This window comes from Caretta caretta, chromosome 19, assembly GCF_965140235.1.
Source record: "Caretta caretta isolate rCarCar2 chromosome 19, rCarCar1.hap1, whole genome shotgun sequence".
Lineage (NCBI taxonomy): Eukaryota > Metazoa > Chordata > Testudines > Cheloniidae > Caretta > Caretta caretta.
This window is the reverse complement of record NC_134224.1, coordinates 15,467,201-15,491,533: the sequence shown is the minus strand read 5'-3', so window position 1 is coordinate 15,491,533 and position 24,333 is coordinate 15,467,201. Positions and strand designations below refer to the sequence as shown.

Here is a 24,333-nt window from a genome sequence, read left to right as displayed (position 1 = left end):
AAAAGCACAATAAAAGTGTCCAGCATTCTTTATTTAAAAAAAAAAAAAGAAGAGCAGGTAGGCTTGACCCATAACCTTTTTAGATGTTTTAAGCTATCCTTTAACCTGTAGGTTAAAGATTTTTGAATAAGGAATTAGTAGGTTAAGGCAATCTCATAGTTTATACCAAACGTAGCAATTTCCAGAGCAGCATTAGTTTTATGCTGTGTTAGGTGTAGCTGTTCAGTTGATGAAAATTTCACATTGATGTGGCCTATCAAAAGAAAATTCACAGTTGGACGTTGAGTTTAGTATATTGCTATATGAAGACATCCCTGGCCAACCAGGACTTAAATAATTTGTAAGAAATATCATTAAAAACAACTAGCCTTTTTAAATTGTTCTTAGAAAAGATTGAAATGAAATGAGTTGTAGACATTGAATGTACAAAAATATACAGAAAATTGTTGGACTAAAATTCATAATAATATACCAAACTAATGCATGTGTTCATATGTGAATGATGGGCTTGTAAGCACTGCCTTCCCACATGAGAGAATTCACTCCTCTAGAGTGATTCAGGGGGACTGGTAACTAACTGGTTTTTCATTATAATGTGTTGTACAAAATAGGAAATTATTCAATATTCAGGTTATTACCTTGTTTTTGACTCTTCATATGAACACACATCCAGACTGGCAAATCTCCTAAATATTTAGAACAGATCTCCCATTACAGGCACCTTTCAACACCAGGGTGTTGAAATTAAGTGACCACCTTCCACGAGTCTATCATGCATATCTCCTACTTGTAATTTAGTTTGTGTGTATCAGCGTGTAGCACATTCCTGGTCTACATGAGCATTGTATTCAGTATTTAATGGCATATCAGTGTAGAATATAAGACTTTGAGTGCAGTGGGGTTATGATACAGTAGCCCTGAAGGTGAGTTTCGATGTGAGAGAGAGGAGTTGGTATAACCTGGAGCTTTCCAGGGGTTGAATATATTTGGAAAGTTTGTAGATTTTATTTTGTATAGTTGGGTGCTCATCAGACTGAAGCTAAATGTCCCACAGTAAAATCAGTACAAAACATTAAAATAGGAGCTAAAGATCATCTGTCTAGAAACAGAGTCTGATGCAAGGGCAGATTTAAGAGCAGTTCCCTTGCAGATAATTGCTCTCCCTGCCTATGGCTGTTCTCAATAACATTTGTTTGTTAGCCATTTAGATTTTTTTAATTTGGTTTGATTTTTTTTTTTAATGCAAACTCAATTTGGGTGTTAATTAAGTGAGCTTCTTCCACAAGTCTATTATGCAATGAGTGCAGAATGGGGCTTTGGGATTTCACGCTATAGTGAAAGCTCTCGTCATGTTCGTGAATGCCCAGTTCACTTTGAGTTTGGGGATGTTTTAATCATCATCTGATAACACTAGATTCATCATCTTGACTTAGTGCAGAGTCTGGTCTCATCCGCTTTAGAGCTTAATATTGGAACTAGTTTCTGATGGGGAGAGGAAGGAACTCTCACTCAGTGAAGATTTAAAAGACAGCTGGGCCAGTTATAAGGGATTATTAAACCACCTGTTCCTAATCAGTTTGCAAAAGAGGGATCGAAGAAACCTGGTGTAGAATAAAGTTCTACCAATGTATCAACTTGAAGAAAAGTCAAGTTCTTGCAAGCAACTTTGTTTCAGGACCACAATGAGATGGTGGTAGATAAGGTTGAGGTTTGATTTTATTTAGAATCAGCAGTCCTATTGGTTAAATGGTGTACAAGTTGTTCCAGGTTTGTCCTTTATTTAGCCCTGGTCTTCAGTACAGAGTTGGGTCGAAGTAAGGTAGGTCAACCTAATTATGTCAGTGTCTACACTATAGCCTGACTCCTGCTGATGTAAGTGTCCTACTACACCAGCCTAGTAACTCCACCTCCTCAAGAGGTATGGAGCCATGAAATTGACAAGAAAGCCACTCACAGTTTGGGCTGTCACCCTGGGGCAGGTGGAGGGCTCCAGTGAGAGCCCAGCTGCTCGCTGCTGGCCAGGGTCCCAGCTCCTGGCCAGTAGCCCAGGTTCACCGAAGCTCCCAGCTCCCTACTGGGAGCCCAGCTGCTGCCTGGGCTCCTGGCATAGAGCTCCCAGCTCGGAGCCCAGACAGCTGCTGTGTTCCCAGCAGGGAGCCAAGAGCCACAGGGGCTGCCGAGTTCCCAGCGGGGAGCTACACAGAGCTAAGAGCCTTGGCTCTCAGCCCCCCACACTGCCTCTCTTAAGTCAGCGGAAGCGCTCGTGGTGAGGACATGCACCACCAAAAGAAGGAAGTTAAGTAATTGCTGCGGTGGCTGTATGTGGACCTAACATGGGTCGACTTAAGTTTGTAGTGTAGACATGCCCTTAGCCATGTCATGGCTATGGTCTTTTAACTGGGAAGTGATGTATTCTCTATTACTGAGTGCTGTACAAACCAGGAAGATTCATCCCAGTTCTTTCAGTTGTCTGATTATATCATAGCTGTGAAATATGGCTTATATTTAACCAAGCTGGTTCTTTCTGGCATTGTAATCTTGAGAGTTATTTGGGCAGTACCAAGTACCGTGAACTGCAGATAAGCAGTTCTTGAAATAGCCTACAAAGAGAGACTACAAGAGGGAGACCCTGAGTGAGATGATTATATCACAACTCGAAAGTACAAAATTTGCATAGGCAAGATAAATATATTATTGTAACGCTACCCTCCATGGATTTTAGTTCAGTATACATACAGTCTCTCTCCAGTAGTGTTTCTGCTGTTGCCTTAGGTTGCACAAAATATTTTTTTTTCTTCTAACCTCTCAAATTCCATTGCAGAACATATTGATTCTTGCAGATATGTAGGAGAGACGGGTCAAATTTTGAAGTCTTAAATGTTGTGGCTCTTGGTGGAAACTTTGCTATTTAAATTCTTGTAGCACATAATGAGAGGCTATAATGTAGACATGTAATGCATGGGTGATCTCTCCTTTGCAGGGTTGGGGAAAAGAGGTGCTTAGAAAGTTGTTGAATCCTTAGGGTTTTTCTTCATTTAGAGTTATTCCTGATAAACTACCCAGATTAAATCCCCGTTTGGATGCTTTTATTCCAGAATAAGGGTATCTACACAGAGAGTTAGTCAGGAGTAGATATTTTGCTTGAAATTCACACCCTACCTTAATCTGAGTTAATGGGTTTTAATGCCATGTGTTCTGCTGCAATTAGTGGCACGCTTCAGGGCTCTGCAATAGATTGTACAAAAAGATCACCAATGAGAAGTGTTAATCAGCTGGTATGGCGTTACTGCTGGGTAATCCTGCCCTTCCTTGCAGTTTGCAAGGCATTTTGGTTTGAAAACTCCTTTTCTTTTTAAACAGGATGTAGGTGCCCTCTAGTGGACAACCACTGTATATCACCCACTAGCCCAAGTTCAGTGTCTCCCTTGGTAAGAGTCATAGCTGGCTGTTTCTCAGAGAGTTTTCTTTTCATCGCCCTTCTGCTGGGAATAGCTTTCATTCCAGCAGTTCCCCCATTCCGAGCAGCCTGGAGACCCTGCAGGTGACGCAATCCCCAAGTTCTGCTTCCAGGAACAGTTAGAGCAGCATGGCTGCAACTGTCACTTTGCTGCTCCAGAGGCCTGTGCCCTCCCTTGCACAGCTCTGGAGCACCTTGAATTCACCACCTCAGTACCTCTCTGGCTGGCTCTTGAATAAAACAGTGCCATCAGATTAACACCTGAGTCCCCTCACCATGCACTGAGGAGAAACCCAGCAAAAAGTTTCCTGCCTGAAGTGGGAAGTGACTTGACTGGTTCAGCAAAGTCAGTGTTGGGATAGCTGCTTCTGTCTCAGATCTCCCCACTACCCAAAACCAGGATACAGAAGCTGTTGTCTTGCACTCCCTGTCTGTTGATTCCCTCTTACCCAAGCCAGGCATTCTGAATGAGCCATCTCTTCTCACTCCAACCCCAAATTGAGCAAGCCTCAGCCAGGCCCTCTGCCTTGCTCAAGGAGATAAAACCATCCTAAACCTGTCATTTATACGACAAGCCTGGACTCAATGCAGGCTCCGGCCCATGCTACACCAGGGCTCAGACTAGAGAATTATAATGGGCCCCTCTGGCCCTAAAAGTCTATCCAACTTAGGGATATGGTTAGGGACTATTTAGAAAAGCTGGACGTGCACAAGTCAGTGGGGCCGGATGCGTTGCATCCGAGGGTGCTAAAGGAGTTGGCAGATGTGATTGCAGAGCCATTGGCCATTATCTTTGAAAACTCATTGTGATCGGGGGAGGTCCCGGACGACTGGAAAAAGGCTAAGGTAGTGGCCATCTTTAAAAAAAGGAAGGAGGAGGATCCTGGGAACTACAGGCCAGTCAGCCTCACCTCAGTCCCTGGAAAAATCATGGAGCAGGTCCTCAAGGAATCAATTCTGAAACACTTAGAGGAGAGGAAAGTGATCAGGAACAGTCAGCATGGATTCACCAAGGGCAAGTCATGCCTGACTAATCTAATTGCCTTCTATGACGAGATAACTGGCTCTGTGGATGATATGGGGAAAGCAGTGGACGTGTTGTTCCTTGACTTTAGCAAAGCTTTTGACACTGTCTCCCACAGTATTCTTGCCAGCAAGTTAAAGAAGTATGGGCTGGATGAATGAACTGTAAGGTGGATAGAAAGTTGGCTAGATTGTCGGGCTCAACGGGTAGTGATCAAAGGCTCCATGTCTAGTTGGCAGCCGGTATCAAGTGGAGTGCCCCAACAGTCGGTCCTGGGGCCGGTTTTGTTCAATATCTTCATAAATGATCTGGAGGATGGTGAGGATTGCACCCTCGGCAAGTTTGCAGATGACACTAAACTAGGAGGAGTGGTAGATACGCTGGAGGGTAGGGATAGGATAGAGAGGGCCCTAGACAAATTGGAGGATTGGGCCAAAAGAAATCTGATGAGGTTCAACAAGGACAAGTGCAGAGTCCTGCACTTGGGACGGAAGAATCCCATGCACCGCTACAGACTAGGGACCGAATGGCTCAGCAGCAGTTCTTCAGAAAAGGACGTAGGGGTTACGGTGGACGAGAAGCTGGATATGAGTCAACAGTGTGCTCTTGTTGCCAAGAAGGCCCATGGCATTTTGGGCTGTATAAGTAGGGGCATTGCCAGCAGATCGAGAGACGTGATCGTTCCCCTCTATTCAATATTGGTGAGGCCTCATCTGGAGTACTGTGTCCAGTTTTGGGCCCCACACTACAAGAAGGATTTGGAAAAATTGGAAAAAGTCCGGCGGAGGGCAACAAAAATGATTAGGGGACTGGAACACATGACTTATGAGGAGAGGCTGAGAGAACTGGGATTGTTTAGTCTGCGGAAGAGAAGAATGAGAGGGGATTTGATAGCTGCTTTCAACTACCTGAAAGGGGGTTTGAAAGAGGATGTATCTAGACTGTTCTCAGTGGTAGCTGATGACGGAGCAAGGAGTAATGGTATCAAGTTGCAGTGGGGGAGATTTAGGTTGGATATTAGGAAAAAACTTTTTCACTAAGAGGGTGGTGAAACACTGGAGTGCGTTACCTAGGGAGGTGGTGGAATCTCCTTCCTTAGATATTTTTAGCGTCAGGCTTGACAAAGCCCTGGCTGGGATGATTTAGTTGGGGATTGGTCCTGCTTTGAGCAGGGGGTTGGACTAGAGGACCTCCTGAGGTCCCTTCCAACCCCGAGATTCTAGGATTCTAAGTAGCTATCAGACCTTCCCATCATATGTATTCATCAGATGCCACTTCAGATGAAAAATGACCTTCATAGGAACTGGTTTGGGAGGGAGTACTATTAAAGCATAAATTTCCTAGATTTACCAGTAGTCAAGAAAGCCATTGGCTCACTTTCTCCCAGAATTCCTGCTCAGCTAGCCGCTGTGCACATAGAAGATGAGAGCCACACCACTGGCAGAGAGATCTTCTCTCTCCTGGGGTGTGCAGGATGGGGAGTTTTCATATATGCCCCTTGTATCCAGAAGAAGCTGAACAATCAAGGAGATTCTTCCCAGGGGAGTGGGAACTCAGTGAGACCATTTTCAGTTACTTGACTCCCATGGGATGTCTCTCTCAGGGAACCTCTTCACTAAGTACCATGGGAAAGTGCAGTTAATTTTGTTCCCAGCACTGGCAGCTGCAAGCTTGGCTAAAGGAGGCATGCTCTTCAGGTGGGCAGCCCTACAGATGTATGCATCACTCAACCTCTTTCTCTTCCACCTCCTTGTCAGAGATGCCTTATTGGATTTTCGGGCACTGTGCTCCTCTCTGCCCCCATACTGGCCTTGCAGACTGGGTTCCACTTGGATAAGAATGTCTTTCTCTGAACCACATAGTAAAATCTTTCAGTGGTAGCCGTGTTAGTCTGTATCAGCAAAAAAACTCCTAGGATTTCTTGTGGCACCTTAGAGACTAACAAATTTATTTGGGCATAAGATTTCATGGGCTAGAACCCACTTCATCAGATGTATGAAGTAAAAGATACAGGAGCAGGTATAAATACATGAAATGATGTGGGTTGCTTTACGAAGTGTTAGGTCAGTCTAACAAGATAAATCAATTAACAGCAGGATACCAAGGGAGGAGAAATAACTTTTGAAGTGGTAAGAGAGTGGCCCATTACAGACAGTTGACAAGAAGGTGTGAGTAACAGTAGGGAGAAATTAGTATTGGGGAAATTAAGTTTAGGTTTTGTAATGACCCAACCACTCCAGTCTTTATTCAGGCCTAATCTGATGGTATCTAGTTTGCAAATTAATTCTAGTTCTGCAGCTTCACGTTGGAGTCTGTTTTTTAAGTTTTTTTGTTGAAGAATTACCACTTTGAGGTCTGTTATTGAGTGACCAGAGAGATTGAAGTGTTCTCCGACTGGTTTTTGAATTTTATGATTCCTGATGTCAGATTTGTGTCCATTTATTCTTTTGCGTAGAGACTGTCCGGTTTGGCCAATGTACATGGCAGAGGGGCAATGTTGGCATATATCACATTTGTAGATGTGCAGGTGAACGAGCCCCGGATGGTGTGGCTGATGTCGTTAGTTTCTATGATGGTGTCCCTTGAATAGATATGTGGACAGAGTTGGCACCAGGGTTTGTAGCAAGGTTTGGTCCCTGGGCTGGTGTTTTTGTTGAGTAGTGTGTAGTTTCTGGTGAGTATTTCCTTCAGGTTGGGGGGCTGTCTGTAAGCAAGGACTGGCCTGTCTCCCAAGGTCTGTGAGAGTGAAGGGTCGTCCTTCAGGATAGGTTGTAGATCTTGATGATGCGCTGGAAAGGTTTTAGTTGGGGGCTGGAGGTAATAGCTAGTGGCTTTCTGTTACTTTCTTTGTGGGTCCTGTCTTGTAGTAGGTGATTTCTGGGTACCCTTCTTGCTCTGTCAATCTGTTTCTTCACTTTACCAGGTGGGTATTGCAATTTTAAGAACACTTGATAGAGATTCTGTAGGTGTTTGTCTGAGGGATCGGAGCAAATGTGGTTGTATCTTAGAGCTTGGCTGTAGACAATGGATCGTGTGATGTGGTCTAGATGAAAGCTGGAGGCATGTAGGTAAGTATAGCAGTCAGTAGGTTTCCGGTATAGGGTGGTGGTGATGTGACCATCGCTTATTAGCACTGTAGTGTCTAGGAAGTAAAAAGAAAAGGAGTACTTGTGGCACCTTAGAGACTAACCAGTTAGTCTCTAAGGTGCCACAAGTACTCCTTTTCTTTTTGAGAATACAGACTAACACGGCTGTTACTCTGAAACCTGTCTAGGAAGTGGATCTCTTGTGTGGACTGGTCCAGGCTGAGGTTGATGGTAGGGTGGAAATCATTGAAATCTTGGTGGAATTCCTCAAGGGCCTCCTTCCCATGGGTCCAGATGATGAAGATGTCGTCAATGTAGCGCAAGTAGAGTAGGGGCGTTAGGGGACGGGAGCTGAGGAAGCTTTGTTCTAAGTCAGCCATAAAAATGTTGGCATATTGAGGGGCCATGCGGGTACCCATAGCAGTGCCACTGACTTAAATGTATAAATTGTCCCCAAATCTGAAATAGTTGTGGGTGAGGTCAAAGTCACAAAGTTCAGCCACCAGGTTTGCCGTGATGCTATCGGGGATGCTATTCTTGACGGCTTGTAGTCCATCTTTGTGTGGGATGTTGGTGTAGAGGGCATCTACATCCATAGTGGCCAGGATGGTGTTACAGGAAAATCACCGATGGATTGAAGTTTCATCAGGAAGTCAGTGGTGTCTCGAAGGTAGCTGGGAGTGCTGGTAGCATAGGGCCTGAGGAGAGGGTCCACATAGCCAGACAATCCTGCTGTCAGAGAGCCAATGCCTGAGATGATGGGGCGTCCAGGATTTCCAGGTTTATGGATCTTGGATAGCAGGTAGAATACCCCAGGTCGGGGCTCTAGGGGTGTGTCTGTGCAGATTTGTTCCTGTGCTGCTTTAGGGAGTTTCTTGAGCAGATGGTGTAATTTCAGCTGTCTGTAATGGGCCACTCCCTCACCACTTCAAAAGTTATTGGTACCCTGCTGTTAATTGATTTATCTCGTTAGACTGACCTAACACTTGGTAAAGTAACCCACATCCTTTCATATATTTATACCTGCTCCTGTATCTTTTACTCCATGCATCCGGTGAAGTGGGCTCTAGCCCACGAACGCTTCTGCCCAACTACATTCGTTCCTCTCCAAGGTGCCACAAGGACTCCTTTTTTTTTTTTCTTAATAGTAAAATCTTGTTCCTCAAGATGAGTTGCAACAGCTGTCCACTAGAGGGAGCCTGGGTCCTGTATATCAGTGTTTCTCAACGACTGGTCCGTGAGCTCTCCCTGACTCAATTTAGGAAGCTGGTCCCTCGTATCAAAAGGGTTGAGAAACACTGCTGTATGTAAAGGGGGAAAGTCTTCAGCGAAGCTGAGTGGGTAGCAGGACCGGGCGAGTTTGTAACAGTTGATGGAACTTTGTGAGAAATTACAGTTATGGATAAAGAAACGGTGTTTGGGTTTTTTAAGTGACTTTCCATCCACCTGTGCATCCCCTAAATGTAGTATGAATCCTAAACTCTTCCCCACTTCTCCTAACAGGAAGATGATCATTTGGGGCTATTTTTGAAAGCTTTTCAATAATTATATTTGCTCACCGAGGTTTCCCAGCGAAACATATATTGAAGGGACAGTAGGACTCCCTTTAACCAATAAGAGGTAAAATTGCTAACTGAAAGACTGTAGTGGAAAATAAATAATTCTGTTTCTTTTGTGCATTTGGCAGCTCATTGTGTTAAATTTCACTGTTTTCTTGTGTAGTCGGTTTATTTTGAGTGAGTCGTTTCACGCGACGACAGAGGAAAGAAAAACATTGGAAAATTAGGAAAATATGATTGAAAAACCACACAAGTTGACAGGGAGACTTGGCGCAGATGTATCTGAAACACTTCTAATGCACCTGAGGATCCCTTTAAAGTTGTAAAAGTAGCTTTGGGAGCCTGTCTTGTCCTGGGGGAGACAGTCCAAGATGGGCCAACCACACGGTTGCAACTTTAAAAGCTGCTAAATTCCTATTGCATTAGCAAGGACTGCCACTTGTGGAAATACAGATGTTACCCTTTCACACTTGTACATATTACTACACTACATCCTTAAAAGGGACTTTAAAGTACAGGGTGGGCCCTGGATGGGCTAGGAGAGTCAGAAAGGGATGCGGACAGTCGCTGTATTGTGATAGGAAAGACTTGAAACTGACAGCATGCCAGATTTTTAGACTCCTTTAAACAGTCTCAGGAACTAAAGGCCTTATCAGTTTTAAGCCAAACTCCCCAGTGAAATCTTTAGGCAGTTCTGCTTAAATGCAATAGTGCCGAATTAAAGAACCATGCTTAAACACAGTCCTAGCTAAACTGTTTCCTGGGACAGTTTGTCCAGTCTGTCTTCAAGAACAGGTTGCCAGCAAAACGAGTTTAGCTGGACTAGGAATAGCATAGAAATAGTCCTACAAAGAGCTCTTGTCTCTGTCTGGAGCCCAGTCATTCAGCTGCTCACCTTTAGCTTCTGAAACATCCTCATTTTTGTGACCCACAGGAGGGCTCACAAATGGTAGCGGCCGCTACATCTCCGCTGCCCCTGGAGCTGAAGCCAAGTACCGCAGTGCAAGCAGTGCCTCTAGCCTCTTCAGCCCCAGCAGCACACTGTTCCCCTCCTCTCGCCTGCGCTACGGGATGTCTGATGTCATGCCCTCTGGCCGAAGCAGGCTGCTCGAAGACTTCCGCAATAACCGGTACCCTAACCTGCAGCTCAGGGAGATTGCCGGGCACATCATGGAGTTTTCCCAGGATCAGCATGGATCCAGGTGGGATTAAAAACAATACACAATATGACACTTTTAGGACACTCCCTTCTTGTTCAGCTCAGTGTGCAGTGAACATCAGAAGCAAGGAGGCTCTACACAGGAGCGGAAACTGTGCAACCAAATTGCTTCACTCTCATGCTCCTTTTTGTAGATACTCTGCCACCAGTGTTTGTCCCCAAGTGCTTTGTGTGTAAATAGGAGCAGTCTCATTACCTAGTTAACCTGCTCGCTGTGCCAGCATCACTTCATGCTCCCAGTGTTCAAAGGGCTGTCCAAGCAGGAAGTAACCAATAACCCTGCGTCAGGATGTGCTTTGCTGTGCAACGGGGAGATTCTTGGGATATTTGTACTTGTGCCATCACCTAGAGTTTCAAATAGGCACTGTATGTAACTCGGTTTATTTTGAGCCAGAAAACATGGGGCTTTGGAATGGGTTTTTAGTAGAATGAATACAGTGAGGGAGCATGTGCCAGTAGCCCTTCGAATTATAACATCACACCAATCCTGTTCCTCAGGTTTATTCAGCTGAAACTGGAGCGTGCCACCCCTGCTGAGCGCCAGCTTGTGTTCAATGAAATCCTACAGGCAGCTTACCAACTGATGGTCGATGTGTTTGGCAATTACGTCATACAGAAGTTCTTTGAAGTGAGTTTTCATTCCCTTGTTTGCTAGTTCCTGTCCGACAGGAACTAATCCTGGGGCGCTGGAGGGTAGCTATGTAAAGACCCTGCCACCAAATAAGGGTAGGAGATTGTTCAGCACTGACAGGGTAGTCACTCCATCTCCAGATGCTGCTAAATTCTCCCTGCTGGGATGACTCAGGCCTGAGGCTCTTAAACGCTTCGGAAGAGTACTTGTTTTGCCTTTAGGATGCACCAGGTGTCAGATATCTCTTTAAAAATTCTCCCCTCGGGAGGTGCCTAGATCCTCTACAACAGGGGTGGGTAAACTTTTTGGCCTGAGGGCCACATCCTGTTTGTATGGAAATTGTACGAAGGGCTGGTTAGGGGAGGCTTGCTTGGAGTGCATGGTCTTTCCAGGAACTTTTTCAGTGTCACTGTGTTAATCAGCTGGTATATGTGTCTGAATGTGGTGAGTTCAGTACCTTTGTCACTTGACTTCTGTTGAATGTATCGGGCATGTCTGACACACAGTCACCACCTCGTTTTGTTGATACACACCCAGAGAGCATGCAGTTCTTTCAGGGACTCCACATGCTCTTCTGGGCTTTGAAATGCGAAACCAGAGACTTTAACATTATAACCTGCTTACTGCCCCTCCTTTCCCAGTCTATTCCTGGGCTTCACAAAGGTTTGGTGCATGTTAGAACAACAGTGTCTGTCCTCCTTTCTAGTTTGGCAGTCTTGATCAGAAGTTGGCCTTGGCAGAACGTATCCGTGGGCACGTTCTGTCCCTGGCTTTGCAGATGTACGGCTGCAGAGTTATTCAGAAGGCTCTTGAGTTTATCCCCCCAGACCAGCAGGTAATTGTAAGTTTCCATTTTAACTTTCTTCTTGATGTTGAATGTTTCTTGCTGTTTGGTACTTGAATTATTATACACTTGTTGCATTGTTTTTGTCTGTCAGTGGTTTTCCTTAGATTTGGTTTGTGGTATATATGTTATGTTTCATGTGCATGATAAGTGTGTGACATTCTGTGAATCCATTACAGACAAGGAGTGCCATCAGACTGTGCCATCTCACAGTTAAACAATTTCCAGTGGTTCCTGTAATCACATTGTAATGTGGCACGTGAGGACGTTGATAGTGAATTGGCAGACGGCTATTTAAATCCCTCCAAGTAAACAGTTCCCAAATTGTTGCTTTTTGTTCCCAAATTGTTCCCACTCAGTAGGACTTTGCTGCATTAATGTAGGAGGTCAAAATCCTGCCTTTCAACATCAACTATATACTTAATGCACTCTTGCGTACTTGGGAGGAATTCTTTATTCCTTCCAAGATATTAGCCAGAGAGACCAAGTATTAGACACACATGGGAAATCACCTAGATTCTGCTGCGAACAGACTGGCAAAGATCCCATTCCCTCATCCAGGATTTCATTAACAACGTAGATATTTAAAATGAGAAATGCAGTGCATGATCCAGCTTCCAAAGATTTTTGGGAATCACAATTTAAGGATCTCTCATTGGCTTATTAAAGCCCATTTCAGTTGTTAATTTAGAAGTATATTTACTTCGGGCTATTTCTTCAGCACAGCAATAGGGAGGGGTGTTTGTGCTGCAAGAAATCGTGGTGTGGGGGCCCAAGAGAAGTTCCTGTCAGTCTAAGTCTTTGCTGAATTAATGTCCCAGTATGGTGTGGAGCAGTTCTCTGATCCTGAAAGTGGCATGGTGTGGATCAGTTGTAAAAGTGAAATCCTGACCGTTGGTTGTTTTTATAGATTCCACACCATGTTTTATAAGAGTGGAGCTGTTAGCTCCACTGTCGCCTAAACTCCTATTATAATTAGATTAATCTTACCTGAGTTCCACTTACTTTGTCCTGTACTATTATATGGCATTGCTGTGCTCTGAATAATTATCACCATCTACTCCAGCAATGGCTGCATTACATTGATGACTAAAGTATTTCTCATGTATTTTCACTTCAAATTTTTTTAATGTAAGTTCTCTGCGTTCTGCATTATTCATATGAATGCTAACTGCAATGCATATGGATGTTTGAGACAGGATGCTTGTCGGTTGTTCCTTAACTAGACAACTGCTTCACCTAACTTTGTAATCATAAATGGCTTTTTATTAGTTATCTGTGTAGCACAGTAAGCTTAGTGCATAGCATCACCGCATCATCAACTGTTGGAAAACTTTCATTACGGTAGTGATGAGACACAACCAAGTTCTTCATGGAGGACTTTTAAACTTTAGATTTAGCGTGGATGTCCTTTGTTTTTTGTTTGGTTGGTTTTTTTGGGTGGGTTTTTTTTTTTGGTGGGGGTTATTAATGAAGATTCTGCATGGATATTTGTAAGCTATGAACTCCGGGGGTGCTTTCTGTTTGTATCTGTCTTTCTTTCCAATAGAACGAGATGGTACGGGAGCTAGATGGCCATGTACTGAAGTGTGTGAAAGACCAGAATGGTAATCACGTGGTGCAGAAGTGTATTGAGTGTGTACAGCCTCAGTCCCTGCAGTTTATCATTGATGCATTTAAGGGGCAGGTAAGTTCTTGAGAAGATAGAAATAAAATGTTGAGCCCTCATTATTTGTGTTGTTTAGTATCACTTTGAACAGAAGCTTAGTTGCTATAACTCACTCAGACCTTTGGGTTTTCAGCTGTAACGGCTTGTTTCCTGCAAACACCCCTGGGAAGAATTTAGCAATAAAATATGGGTGGACACCTCTTCAGTCACAAGCATTGTCCTTTTGCCTGCCGAGATATCTCACAGAGCAGCCTTGCAAAAATCTATTTCACTGGAACAAGTAATATTTTTTTTTTTTTGGTGGGTGAACAATTTAGTTTTTTTCCACCAGTCTTCATAGTAAGGATGATGAGTATGCTTTGCTTTGTGGCTGGACTAGTAAATTTTCATCGTGACATTTGTTTTGAAAAGCTTTCCCAAGGGTCCAGTTGTGGGCCAGAAAGTTTAATTTAATTTACCTCCAGAGATGTAGAGCCATTTCTGCCCCATTCCATTCCTGGAACTCCTAGTATGCTTATGAATAGCCATTTAATTATGTAGCAGCCTTTATCTGTGCTATTGTAGTTCAGTTATCCTGACCTTTTCATTATAAAATCCCTATTTTAAGTGTCTCCAGCTCTGCTGCCATAATTGGCTTTGAATTGAAGCTGAAAGATGAAATCCCAGCCTGAAAGTGAGTTTTCGTTTTGATGCTAGGACTCTTTCAGTCCTCATTTCGCTTACCTTTTAAAGCACACTTATGGTCAGAAAAGTAACAGTTAAAAAAAACACCTTCTTATACATTGAGTCTTCTCTATGGTTGTTTTCAAGTTGCTTCTTTCTTTACGAACACACCCAGTTCGTTTATTACCATTAGCATTGCAAAACCTGTCAGCTATAGGACAGCAAGCAAGATTCTAGCCTGCCATGTTCCTTAACAAGCTAGGCAGTTACGTTCTAACTCTTCCAGTGGAGTATCAATGCAGGAGGCAATCTAAAAGGCAGAAAGAGTATCGCTAGAAACTTAGATCCCAGATACTGGCGATTAGAAAAATCTTCTCTCATCTTGTGAAATGAGCCAGTTCCATCTGGACTTTATACTGAAAGCGTAAACATGGCACCTCAAGATCATGTCAGAATTTAACTGCCTTTGAAGAGGCTTTTGTGTGCTTGTTCAATTCAGAAGAAGCTTTTTATTATAATTTTTATAGCCTATCCGGCTGAGATAGAGTAGCGGCTTTGTGTTAATTGGTTTTAAACAGCTGAAGAGAATATTTTGCTTTAAATAACAAGTTGAGCAAGAGTGCTTGACTGAGTAGGGAGGTGAGTTCTTCTCAACCTATTCTCATGCTTTTGGAAGGGGGAAGATTCTTTGACACCTGGGTACCCCTACAATGAAATGGTAAGGTCGTAAAATAAACCCAGAGAGTTGAGGAAATTCAGTTATTAGTGTATTTTATCATGTGTCCTCAGTACTGATTGAAGGACAGAATGTACTTCACCCTCCACTAAGCTTTTTTACCTGTCACCTCTTTAAGCCACTTCTTACATAATTTTTGGCATGTAACTATAGTTGATAACCAGCATAAAGTATCCATCCAGCCAAAGCAGAAAGTTGTAAATCAGTCTTTATAATAACAACATCCAGCTCTTGTAAAGCACTTTACAAGGAAGGTTAATATCATTATCCTCATTTTACAAATGGGGAAACTGAGGCAGAGACGTGGCTTGTCCAAGGACACCTAGCAGGCCAGTGGTGCAATGCTGTCCCGCGGGGGAGCCCCCTCAGAGGCTGTCGCCTGTTGCTGGAACCCTGTAAGGAGTGGGGGGAGCCTCAGGAGGCTGTTGCCCCTCGCAGGAATCCTAAGGTTGAAGCACAAAGTGTCATGGAGGTCTCTGGAAGTCACAGATTCTGTAACTTCCATGACATAAACGTAGCCTTACTACTCATAGTGTGGCCTGGTAGGTAGAGCAATAAATTGGGACTCAGAAGACCTGAGCACTAGCAATCATTCAGTCATAATTTTGGTTACATATGTGGAACAGATTCAGTGAATAAGATGCTGCTATTTTTACCATCACTTTTCTATTCAATTATAAAGAATGCTTAAGCTTCAAAAAGTGGGACTAAAAGAAGTGTTTCCTGTACTGACTTGTATCTGTTGAATGCAGGTATTCGCATTGTCTACTCATCCATACGGCTGTCGTGTGATTCAGCGGATCCTAGAGCATTGTCTGCCTGAGCAGACTCTTCCCATCTTGGAGGAGCTTCATCAACACACCGAGCAGCTTGTGCAGGTAGTGGGCAGGAATTAGGAGGGAGATTGCTGTACAGCCTGTTTTCGTTATTGCTCTGGATTGCTGAAGTTTTGGGGCTCTGGTATTGCCGGCGCTGTACAGACGTACAGTCCCTTCCTCGGGGAGCTTACAGTCTCTGACGAGGGACAAGATGTAGTGGGGTGTAGCCCACAACCAGGGGAGGAGGGAGAAGACAAGGGTGGCAGCATAAAAGGAACCCAAGATTGCAAGTATTATAATATAAGGGTATGTCTGGACCAGTGGTTCTCAATCAGGGCTACGCGTCCCCCTGGGGGTACCCAGAGGTCTTCCAGGGAGTACAGCAAGTCATCTAGAGATTTGCCTAGTTTTACAACAGGCTACATAAAGAGCACTAGTGAAGTCAGTACAAACTAAAATTTCACACGGACAATGACTTATTTATACTGCTCTATATGCTATACTTACATTGCAGTGTATAATATTTATATTGAAATTGATTTAGTTTATAATTCTATGGCAAAAATGAGAAAGTCAGCGATTTCTCAGTAATAGTGTGGCTGTGACACTTCTGTATCTTATGTCTGATTTTGTAAGCAAGTAGTCTTTAAGTGAGGTGAAACTTGGGGGTACGCAAGACAAATCAGACTCCTGGAAGGTTGCAGTAGCCTGGAAAGGCTGAGAGCTGCTGGTCTAGACAGTATGTAGAAGAGGCTTCTCGGCATGCGTAGATAGACATGCACTAGTTGTGCTCAAGCTAGCATGCTAAAAACAGCAGTGTACCTGTGGCAGCATGGACAGGGGTTCAGGCTGGCCACCTGAGGACGTACTAGGGGGGTCAGGCGCATTTGTACTCAGGGGACTAGTCTGAGCCACCATTCATGCTGCCTGCCAAAGCCACATGCAGAGCTAGCATGTAGAGTCTCACAACCCATGCTGGGGAGCACCCTCCCAGCTGTTGTATAAATATACCTTCTGGGTACAAGTTGAAAGCATCAAAGCTTTTTAGCCTTTTGAAAAGTAAAGAAAAGAAATTACTGGCTCACTGGCAGGCTACACACCTAGCCATGTGCAGGGCGGGGCAGGTGGGGTGTCTCGAAGGTATGTGAGGGGAGGACAGGGGATTGGCTCTGTGAACTGTGTTAGTATTCTAGTGTAGGTGTTTCAGTATTCTAGAACTTGGAGGTTGAGGACATTTGAAATGGTTTCTTTGCTTAAGCAGTTAGTATAATCAACATGCTTCATGCTCAAGAACCAATTATTCTGGATTATAATTGGCACAGAGTTAGTCTTTTATGTCATGTTAAAATTTTAGAATGTGACCTTCTCTAGCAGTAGAAATATTGATTATATCATTTCAGCTAATTATAGACTAATTAGTGTGTAGTTAAACTAAAGTTTACAAAACTTACTAGCACAGGGAGCTGGTTCAGCGTTAATGGTTTCCATACGCTTTGTTACAGGATCAATATGGGAACTATGTTATCCAGCATGTACTAGAACATGGTCGGCCTGAGGACAAAAGCAAGATCGTAGCAGAAATTAGAGGCAACGTGCTCGTGTTGAGTCAACATAAATTTGCCAGGTTTGCATTTGCTTCGTAAAGTCCAAATCCTATAAAAACACTGTTTCTCCTACATGTGCTAGCATGCCAGAAGCTAGCAGTAGCATGCCAGGGAAGTATCTTAACACAGTTATTCCAAATTGCTTCCTCCCTGGCTTGCTTTACTGAGATGTACTGTCCATCTCCCATGCAGAGTGTTAATCAGTTCATTGTCTCCCCTGTGCAGCACACAATAGTTGTAGCAAATCACTTGGTGACTCTGTGCTATAAACCCAGGTCCTCTAGAACAGAAGTTGAGACCAGCAAACCCTTTTCCCTTTTCGTATGTCACATTTTACACTTGGACCTCCAGAGATGACAGGCAATAACAGTCATTTGCCTTCCTGTCAAACAGAGTAATTATGGAAGGTGTTCACCGAAACTAAGATATCACATCCCTCTTTTAATTGTCCTGCATTTCCCTGTTCTAACCCAGGATCTCCTTTCAAGTTGAAATACAATGCTAAGAGGGACATGCTAAGGACAACTCAGATAGCATGGATGTGATATAAACTTAAAATTTTACACTATAGGCTTTCAAACTAGGGATGCACAAGTTAATTTGGATGAAATAAGACCTGAGCTGATCCTTTGCTCAAATTGCTTATCAAATCCAAGGTTTGAAATAGTGCAGTAAACGTCTTTTTTTGCATGTGCTTCTATGCTTCCTAGTTTTGCTCAGGATGTGAAACAGCGGTTCTAGAAAGACTGCTCTTGGATGTATGCATCTCAGCCCAACCATGAAATCCTGTAAATCTTGCCCCACTCCTTGTTCTTGTGAGTTTTCCAGATCAAAGGGATGTGGATGAACTTTTAAATATTAGTCCATGTGAGCCTTTTGAGCTTTGTCGTTAATAGAAACCAAAAGATCTTTGGTCAAGATTCCAAAATATCATGCTGCTGAATTTCCATACCAGCACTTCCTGGCTTTCCTAATGGCCATTCTCAGTTAGAGACCTCAAGATCATCACTCTGGAGTTGACTGGAAAGCTAAATCGGGATATTGTGGGGTGACATACTACCACCTTCTTGTGTTGCAGCAATGTTGTGGAGAAATGTGTTACTCACGCCTCCCGCACGGAGCGTGCCATGTTGATTGATGAGGTGTGCACTATGAACGACGGCCCTCACAGTGCCTTATACACCATGATGAAAGATCAGTATGCCAACTACGTGGTACAGAAAATGATTGATGTGGCAGAACCAGCTCAACGGAAGATTGTCATGCACAAGGTAAGCAGCTGCCACCAGTTACTAACAGTAGGGTTTGTGCTTGGGAATCATCATAGATTTTGGAGTTTGTAGCACAAAGATCTAAGTGGCTGGAACCTAAACCTCTTCAGAGTGCAACCTATCAGTCAGGTTCTCAACATATTGAACTGCTTATGCCAAGCATTGCGTGTTACATTCTAAGACAAATTCATTAATCTCTAGCAGTAAGAATGAGGAATTCCTCCTGATAAAGCTGATATTTAGTGAGCTGTGCGTGGCTCTAATCCTGGCACTTTCAAAAATCATGGGAGTTGAGAGGCAGTCCTGAGATCCTAAAAATATTCCCTGAAAGCTGGCATTTCAAGCATATATCTCTCTCTATAGAGTGACTCATACTTGTCTCATCACGAGGACTGCCATTGGTTTATCCCTCCTTCCAGGTATACCATTTACACACTTGGAGGTAAAACTCATCTAGGGTCTTTACCAGTCTTTTCTGGCCTACTTACATGCATGTGAACATGGGGTTTTATAACAAAAGTGCTGATACAATTTGGGCTGTAACAAAGCCAGCTAGACATGTTGAAATTCAGGTACGTTTCAGAGGTCTGGCAATGATGACACACTTGCCCTCACTGAGAATGCTGTTCAATAATGAGAACCTCACCATGTACTCAGAGGAGCTGAGTCAGACTTCTAGAAACAGCTGAATCCAGAGCTGTTAACAGGAATTCTAAGGACAGTCACCATGTTTGTCATTTCATGCTGAAACATTACAACAGCACTTTAAATAGACTTTCTTTAAAAACTTGATGTAACTTCTATGCTATGGAATGCTTCATCCATTTGGAATATGCAGCATACACTGCATTTAAAAAGCTAGTGTCAGATTAAAAATTACTTTTAAACAAATTTCCTTGTTAGCAAGAACACCTTAGATTAATCAAATTGAAAACTCAATTTTGCTTTCTGTCTTTAGTTGCACTGTTTGCTTTCTGCATTTTTCTGAGCTTGGTGAGTTAATACATTAGTCAGTTTTACTTTTGTTAGTTTATTCGTACACTGTTGCAGTGTTTGAGTTTACAAAGGTTGCAAGATTAGATTTGTTTGTTTTTTAAATAAGGAAACAAATTTGTCTTAAATATTGCAATACTACCAACCCTGGATTCAAAATAATGAGATTTTTAAAATAATAATTTTGGGCTTTTTATTTGCTTTCTGTTTTTTGAACCTTTAGCAATTGTGTTTTCAAGTTTTTCTCTACAACCACAAGGGACAGAAACTTGTTTAAAAAAACTCCCCCTAAATCTGAGATTTTCATACAATCACACAACTGCAGGGATTGGGGCTGTATGAAAAGCACCAATTATAGCTAGACTAATAATACAATTATGAGAGTTGCCAACATGGGAATGTAAAATCTAAATGCTGGGATTTTCAGTGGAACCCAAGGAGTCAGGTACCAAATCCTAATGAAATTGAATTCCTTTAGACTCCTTTGAGAATTGAAGCTAGACATTAAGTCATTTGACCAGACAGTGTTCCTTTAAAATAAAAGGAGCATGTATGTAATTTGTACACCACAGTGTGTGTGGGCTTATCTGCTTGGGGAAGTTAACTGGTATAGTTTTGGTGGAATAATTATCATTAAAACAATCTACAGGCAAAGACTAAAATTCTGAACAGGGCTTAATTATCTGCTGCCAAGATGGAGGGCGTAATCTGAAATAATGTAATTTTATTCTGGAGGTGGGTATTTATACCAGCATATAATTCTGCAATAGCTATACTGTCACTTGAGGGGAGGGGTGTTAGTACCTTGTGCTTCCTTCTGTCAAGCCAGTTCCTTTCCTTTGATCAGAATAAGCAGCTAATTAGGTTTCTGTGTAACTATGTCATGGGCGTAATAACATGGCTTTTTAAAATGTAGTCTGTCTTCTACAGGGCTCATCCAAAATAATGGACTTTGCTTGCAGATTGTTTTAATGGCCGTTTTCTACAGCCAGTTTATTGATGCAATGCCATTATACTGTAAAAACGATACATTTATTTTAACACACAAGAATATGACCAAACCATTAAACTGTATACAATCACCAAACTGGACAGTGAAAACTCAGAAAAGAATCACAGATGCAGGCTGTTGAGGGATAAGACAAAGAAACACCGTTGCGGAGTTAGCGTGTTTTCTACAGCCAGTTTCCAAATTATCCAGTTGAACCTGCTTTGGAAATATTAGGGTGAGGAAGGGAAAGGCAAAAAGGTTTGTGACGTTTACAAGACCGATAATTGGGTTCTTGAGGTTAAATGGGCTCAAATCAACTCGTGCCTGAATTAAAGGAAGAGGGGGTGGATTTAGGATTTCCTACCTTAGGGAAATGGAACAATAATGTATTTTTCTTTCCTAGGGAGGAGAGGAGAAGGAGAAAATATTTATGCATCAATTTTCAATGTATTTACTCACCATTCCTATAGTTTCAACCTTGAAATTAAAATATGCCTTCTAGTTACGTCATTGAAGAAATACACAAGCAGTGTGGACCTTTCTCATGTATCGCTGTCATGACTCATCCTTTTCTTAGGACTTGTCTACATAGAGAAATTGAGTGGCAGAACTACAGTGGTATAATTACATGTACTCCAGCTAGGCCCCTGTGTGGATGCTCTATTTCAGAATAAAAGTGACTTTTACCCCAGAATAGTGTCCTCATGGGTACATATACTGTTATAGTTCTGCCAGTTAATTTCCCCAAGAAGACAAGTCCCTTGTAAACATTGGGGTTAGAAATCTGATCAGAACTGTTCAGGAATTGTCCATCAGAATGATTTTCTGGTGGAAAATGTCCTTTCCACAACATTGAAATTTTCCATCTGAAAATTCCAGCAACTCCCAGTAGGCAGGAAGTGAAATTGATGAGAGCCTTCCAGGTGAGGCTGAATGCCCCAACTCTCTACCTCCCTGGCTGTCAGCCTCCTCCCAGCTTTGGCAGCCAGCTGTCCACCTGGAAGGCTCTTGTTGGTTTCACTTTGTCTGTAGAAAGCTGCAAAATTCCAATCTTTTTCAATGGGATTTTCCTGGAAATCCCTTCCCACGGAAAACTTCACATTTTTGTCCCAAAGCAGGATGAAAAGACAAACTTTTTCAAAAATACGATGTTTTTCGTGGGATGGGATTTCCATTTTCCAGTCACCTCTAAATCAAACTGCTCTTAAACTGAGGACGCTGCCCACCTAAAAATAACCCAAACTGCTTTTAGTTTTCCTTTGCTAAAGTCACTGCTGCACTTACGTTACTGAACTATAAATTAAAAATAAACCACTAAGGTATTAGAATAGGGTTCTAAAGTGTAGTCCATAGATCAGATGTTCCAAAGAAGGCTGGCTGAGCACATGGTGCTGGCTCTCTTCCTTGTTTCCAACTGCTAAAGTTTTTATTAAAAGGCCACTAAAATACATTACTTTCCTAATATTACTTTTCCATGTTAGCAATTGATCAGTGGGAGGGGAGTTGTGGCTGGGTGATGGGGAATGGGAGAGGAGGTGACTATTATGGTATAAGACTGTCCTTGAAGGAGTCCGAGTACAGAAATCCCTCAGGGCGTATGTGGTTCTGGTTTCTAAACTTCCATAAACCTTTTTGTCTCCTAGATCCGGCCTCACATTGCGACCCTGCGCAAGTACACCTATGGCAAGCACATTTTGGCCAAGCTGGAGAAATATTACATGAAAAATGGGGTTGACTTAGGGCCAATTTGTGGACCACCAAATGGTATCATTTGAGACAATGAATTTCAGAGAAACTCACTGGCCATCAGGCATTTAAAAACCAGCAACCGACAATATTCCAGTATACAGTTAGAAAATGTTTTATGGTTGCTAAACTACTAAAAATACAAACAAAAAATAAGCCTTTGTAAATTTCTTTAATTTTATTATGCATAACATGTACTAATTATTTTTTTTAATTAACTAATTGCCCTGCTGTTTTACTGGTGTATAGAATACTTGTACATAGGTATCAGATGTACATGGGAGGCCACATTTTTGTTCACTGTTGTATCTATATTCCAAATGTGGAAACTTTCAGGGTGGTTGGTTTGAAGAAAAAAAAATGTTTTTAATTCATCCGCCTCGCAGGTGACTTTTTTGCAAATACCTGTTTTTCTCCTTTTATTCAAAACTCAGCAAGAAGTTTGAATTTTAGTTAAATGGCAAAAAACCCGCATTTAACGCTGTTTATAAATATTAAAAAAAAATTCAACTTGCTAAAGCTTCAGTTTAAAAAATTTTTTAAGTTTTTGAAACTTTTTAATTGCTTTTTCTGTTTTGTTTTTGGAGTATAACATGCTAAAGAAGGTAGCTTAGCAGTCAGTTTTGAAAGAAAACATAAGCACCCAGAAAGTTTTTAAATCAAGAAGGGCGGGTGTATTTGTTTACTGCCTACTCAGTTTGTTCTGTTAACACTGAAAGACAAAATTTGATTATTTAGCATGAGGAAAAAGAAATCCAACTCAGCTTTGGTCTTGCTTCTATAAATATATAGTGTATACTTGGTGTAGACTTTACATATATAAAAATTTGTAGTATTTTCTTGTTTTGATGTCTAATCTGTATCTATAATGTACCCTAGTAGTGGAACATACTTTTGATTGTACAATTGTACATTTGTAAACCTCTGTAATGTAAATGTGGAGAAGTTTGAATCAACATAAACCCGTTTTTTGGTAAGAAAAAAATTAGCAAAACCTGTGCATTTCAGTGTATATTCACACCTTTTATGGTCGTAGCATATAGTGTTGTATATTGTAAATTGTAATTTCAACCAGAAGTAAATTTTTTCTTTTGAAGGAAATGTTCTCTTTATACAGCCTAGTTAATGTTTAAAAAAAAAAGCTTGGTTTTATTTGTCACCTAGTCGAACAGTAGCGATCCTTTCTAAATGTTATACAGAATGATTCAGTTCAAAATAGTGTTCTTTTGAATCTTAAAAAAGTAATGTTTTGCTTATTTTGTGACAGTAAAAAAAAGTGCAAAAGTACAGAATCCCCTAGTTTTCCTTACAATCAGAGTCCCCTTTCACCTTGTAAAGTGTGAATCACCTTCCCTTTTTGTACAGAAGATGAACTGTATTTTGCATTTTGTCTACTTGTAAGTGAATGTAACATACTGTCAATTTTCCTTGTTTGAATATAGAATTGTAACACTACACGGTGTACATTTACAGAGCCTTGTGTATATTTCCAATGAACTTTTTTGCAAGCACACTTGTAACCATATGTGTATAATTAACAAACCTGTGTATGCTTATGCCTGGGCGACTATTTTTTGTAACTCTTGTGTAGATTGTCTCTAAACAACGTGTGATCTTTATTTTGAAAAATACAGAACTTTGGAATCTGGGTTTGTGCTTTATTTGAACATTTTCAGTATAGTGCCACCAGGACAAATTTTCTTATTCCCTTTGCCTCTTTCTTTCTGGCCTTAAGGATCTCTCTCAAAACAATTTTCAAAGGATGATGCACTGGGTAAGGAATCTATGGATAGTAATTCCATGCTTGAATAATAAGAATATAGCAGTAGGGATATATTACAGACCACCTGACCAGGATGGTGATAGTGACTGTGAAATGCTCATGGAGATTAGAGAGGCTATTAAAATAAAAAAAACTCAGTAATAATAATGGGGGATTTCAACTATCCCCGTATTGACTTCATATATATCACCTCAGGACGGGATGCAGAGAGTTTCTTGACACCTTAAATGACGGCTTCT

General features: G+C 41.9%; 1 protein-coding gene and 1 non-coding gene across 9 annotated transcripts in view; both read left to right on the top strand.

Moving 5' to 3' along the window:
- The window catches only part of PUM1 (pumilio RNA binding family member 1), a 130,312-nt gene extending 106,353 nt beyond the window's left edge, over window positions 1-23,959 (top strand). For 5 of the 8 annotated variants that reach the window (XM_048825665.2, XM_048825668.2, XM_048825667.2 and 2 more), the window contains 8 exons: window positions 10,061-10,328; window positions 10,844-10,973; window positions 11,683-11,817; window positions 13,370-13,507; window positions 15,641-15,766; window positions 17,209-17,330; window positions 18,389-18,581; window positions 22,209-23,959. In XM_048825665.2, the coding sequence (XP_048681622.1) occupies window positions 10,061-10,328; window positions 10,844-10,973; window positions 11,683-11,817; window positions 13,370-13,507; window positions 15,641-15,766; window positions 17,209-17,330; window positions 18,389-18,581; window positions 22,209-22,340 (1,244 nt within the window). In that variant the 3' untranslated portion in view covers window positions 22,341-23,959. The remainder of the gene's footprint in view (window positions 1-10,060; window positions 10,329-10,843; window positions 10,974-11,682; window positions 11,818-13,369; window positions 13,508-15,640; window positions 15,767-17,208; window positions 17,331-18,388; window positions 18,582-22,208) is intronic. The other 3 variants (XM_048825670.2, XM_048825669.2, XM_048825666.2) reach the window with 1 other exon arrangement.
- LOC125624899 (small nucleolar RNA SNORD103/SNORD85) lies at window positions 19,168-19,253 on the top strand. The gene has a single exon (XR_007353421.1). It is a non-coding gene; the product is annotated as a small nucleolar RNA SNORD103/SNORD85 (small nucleolar RNA).
- Window positions 23,960-24,333: the final 374 nt, after the last annotated feature.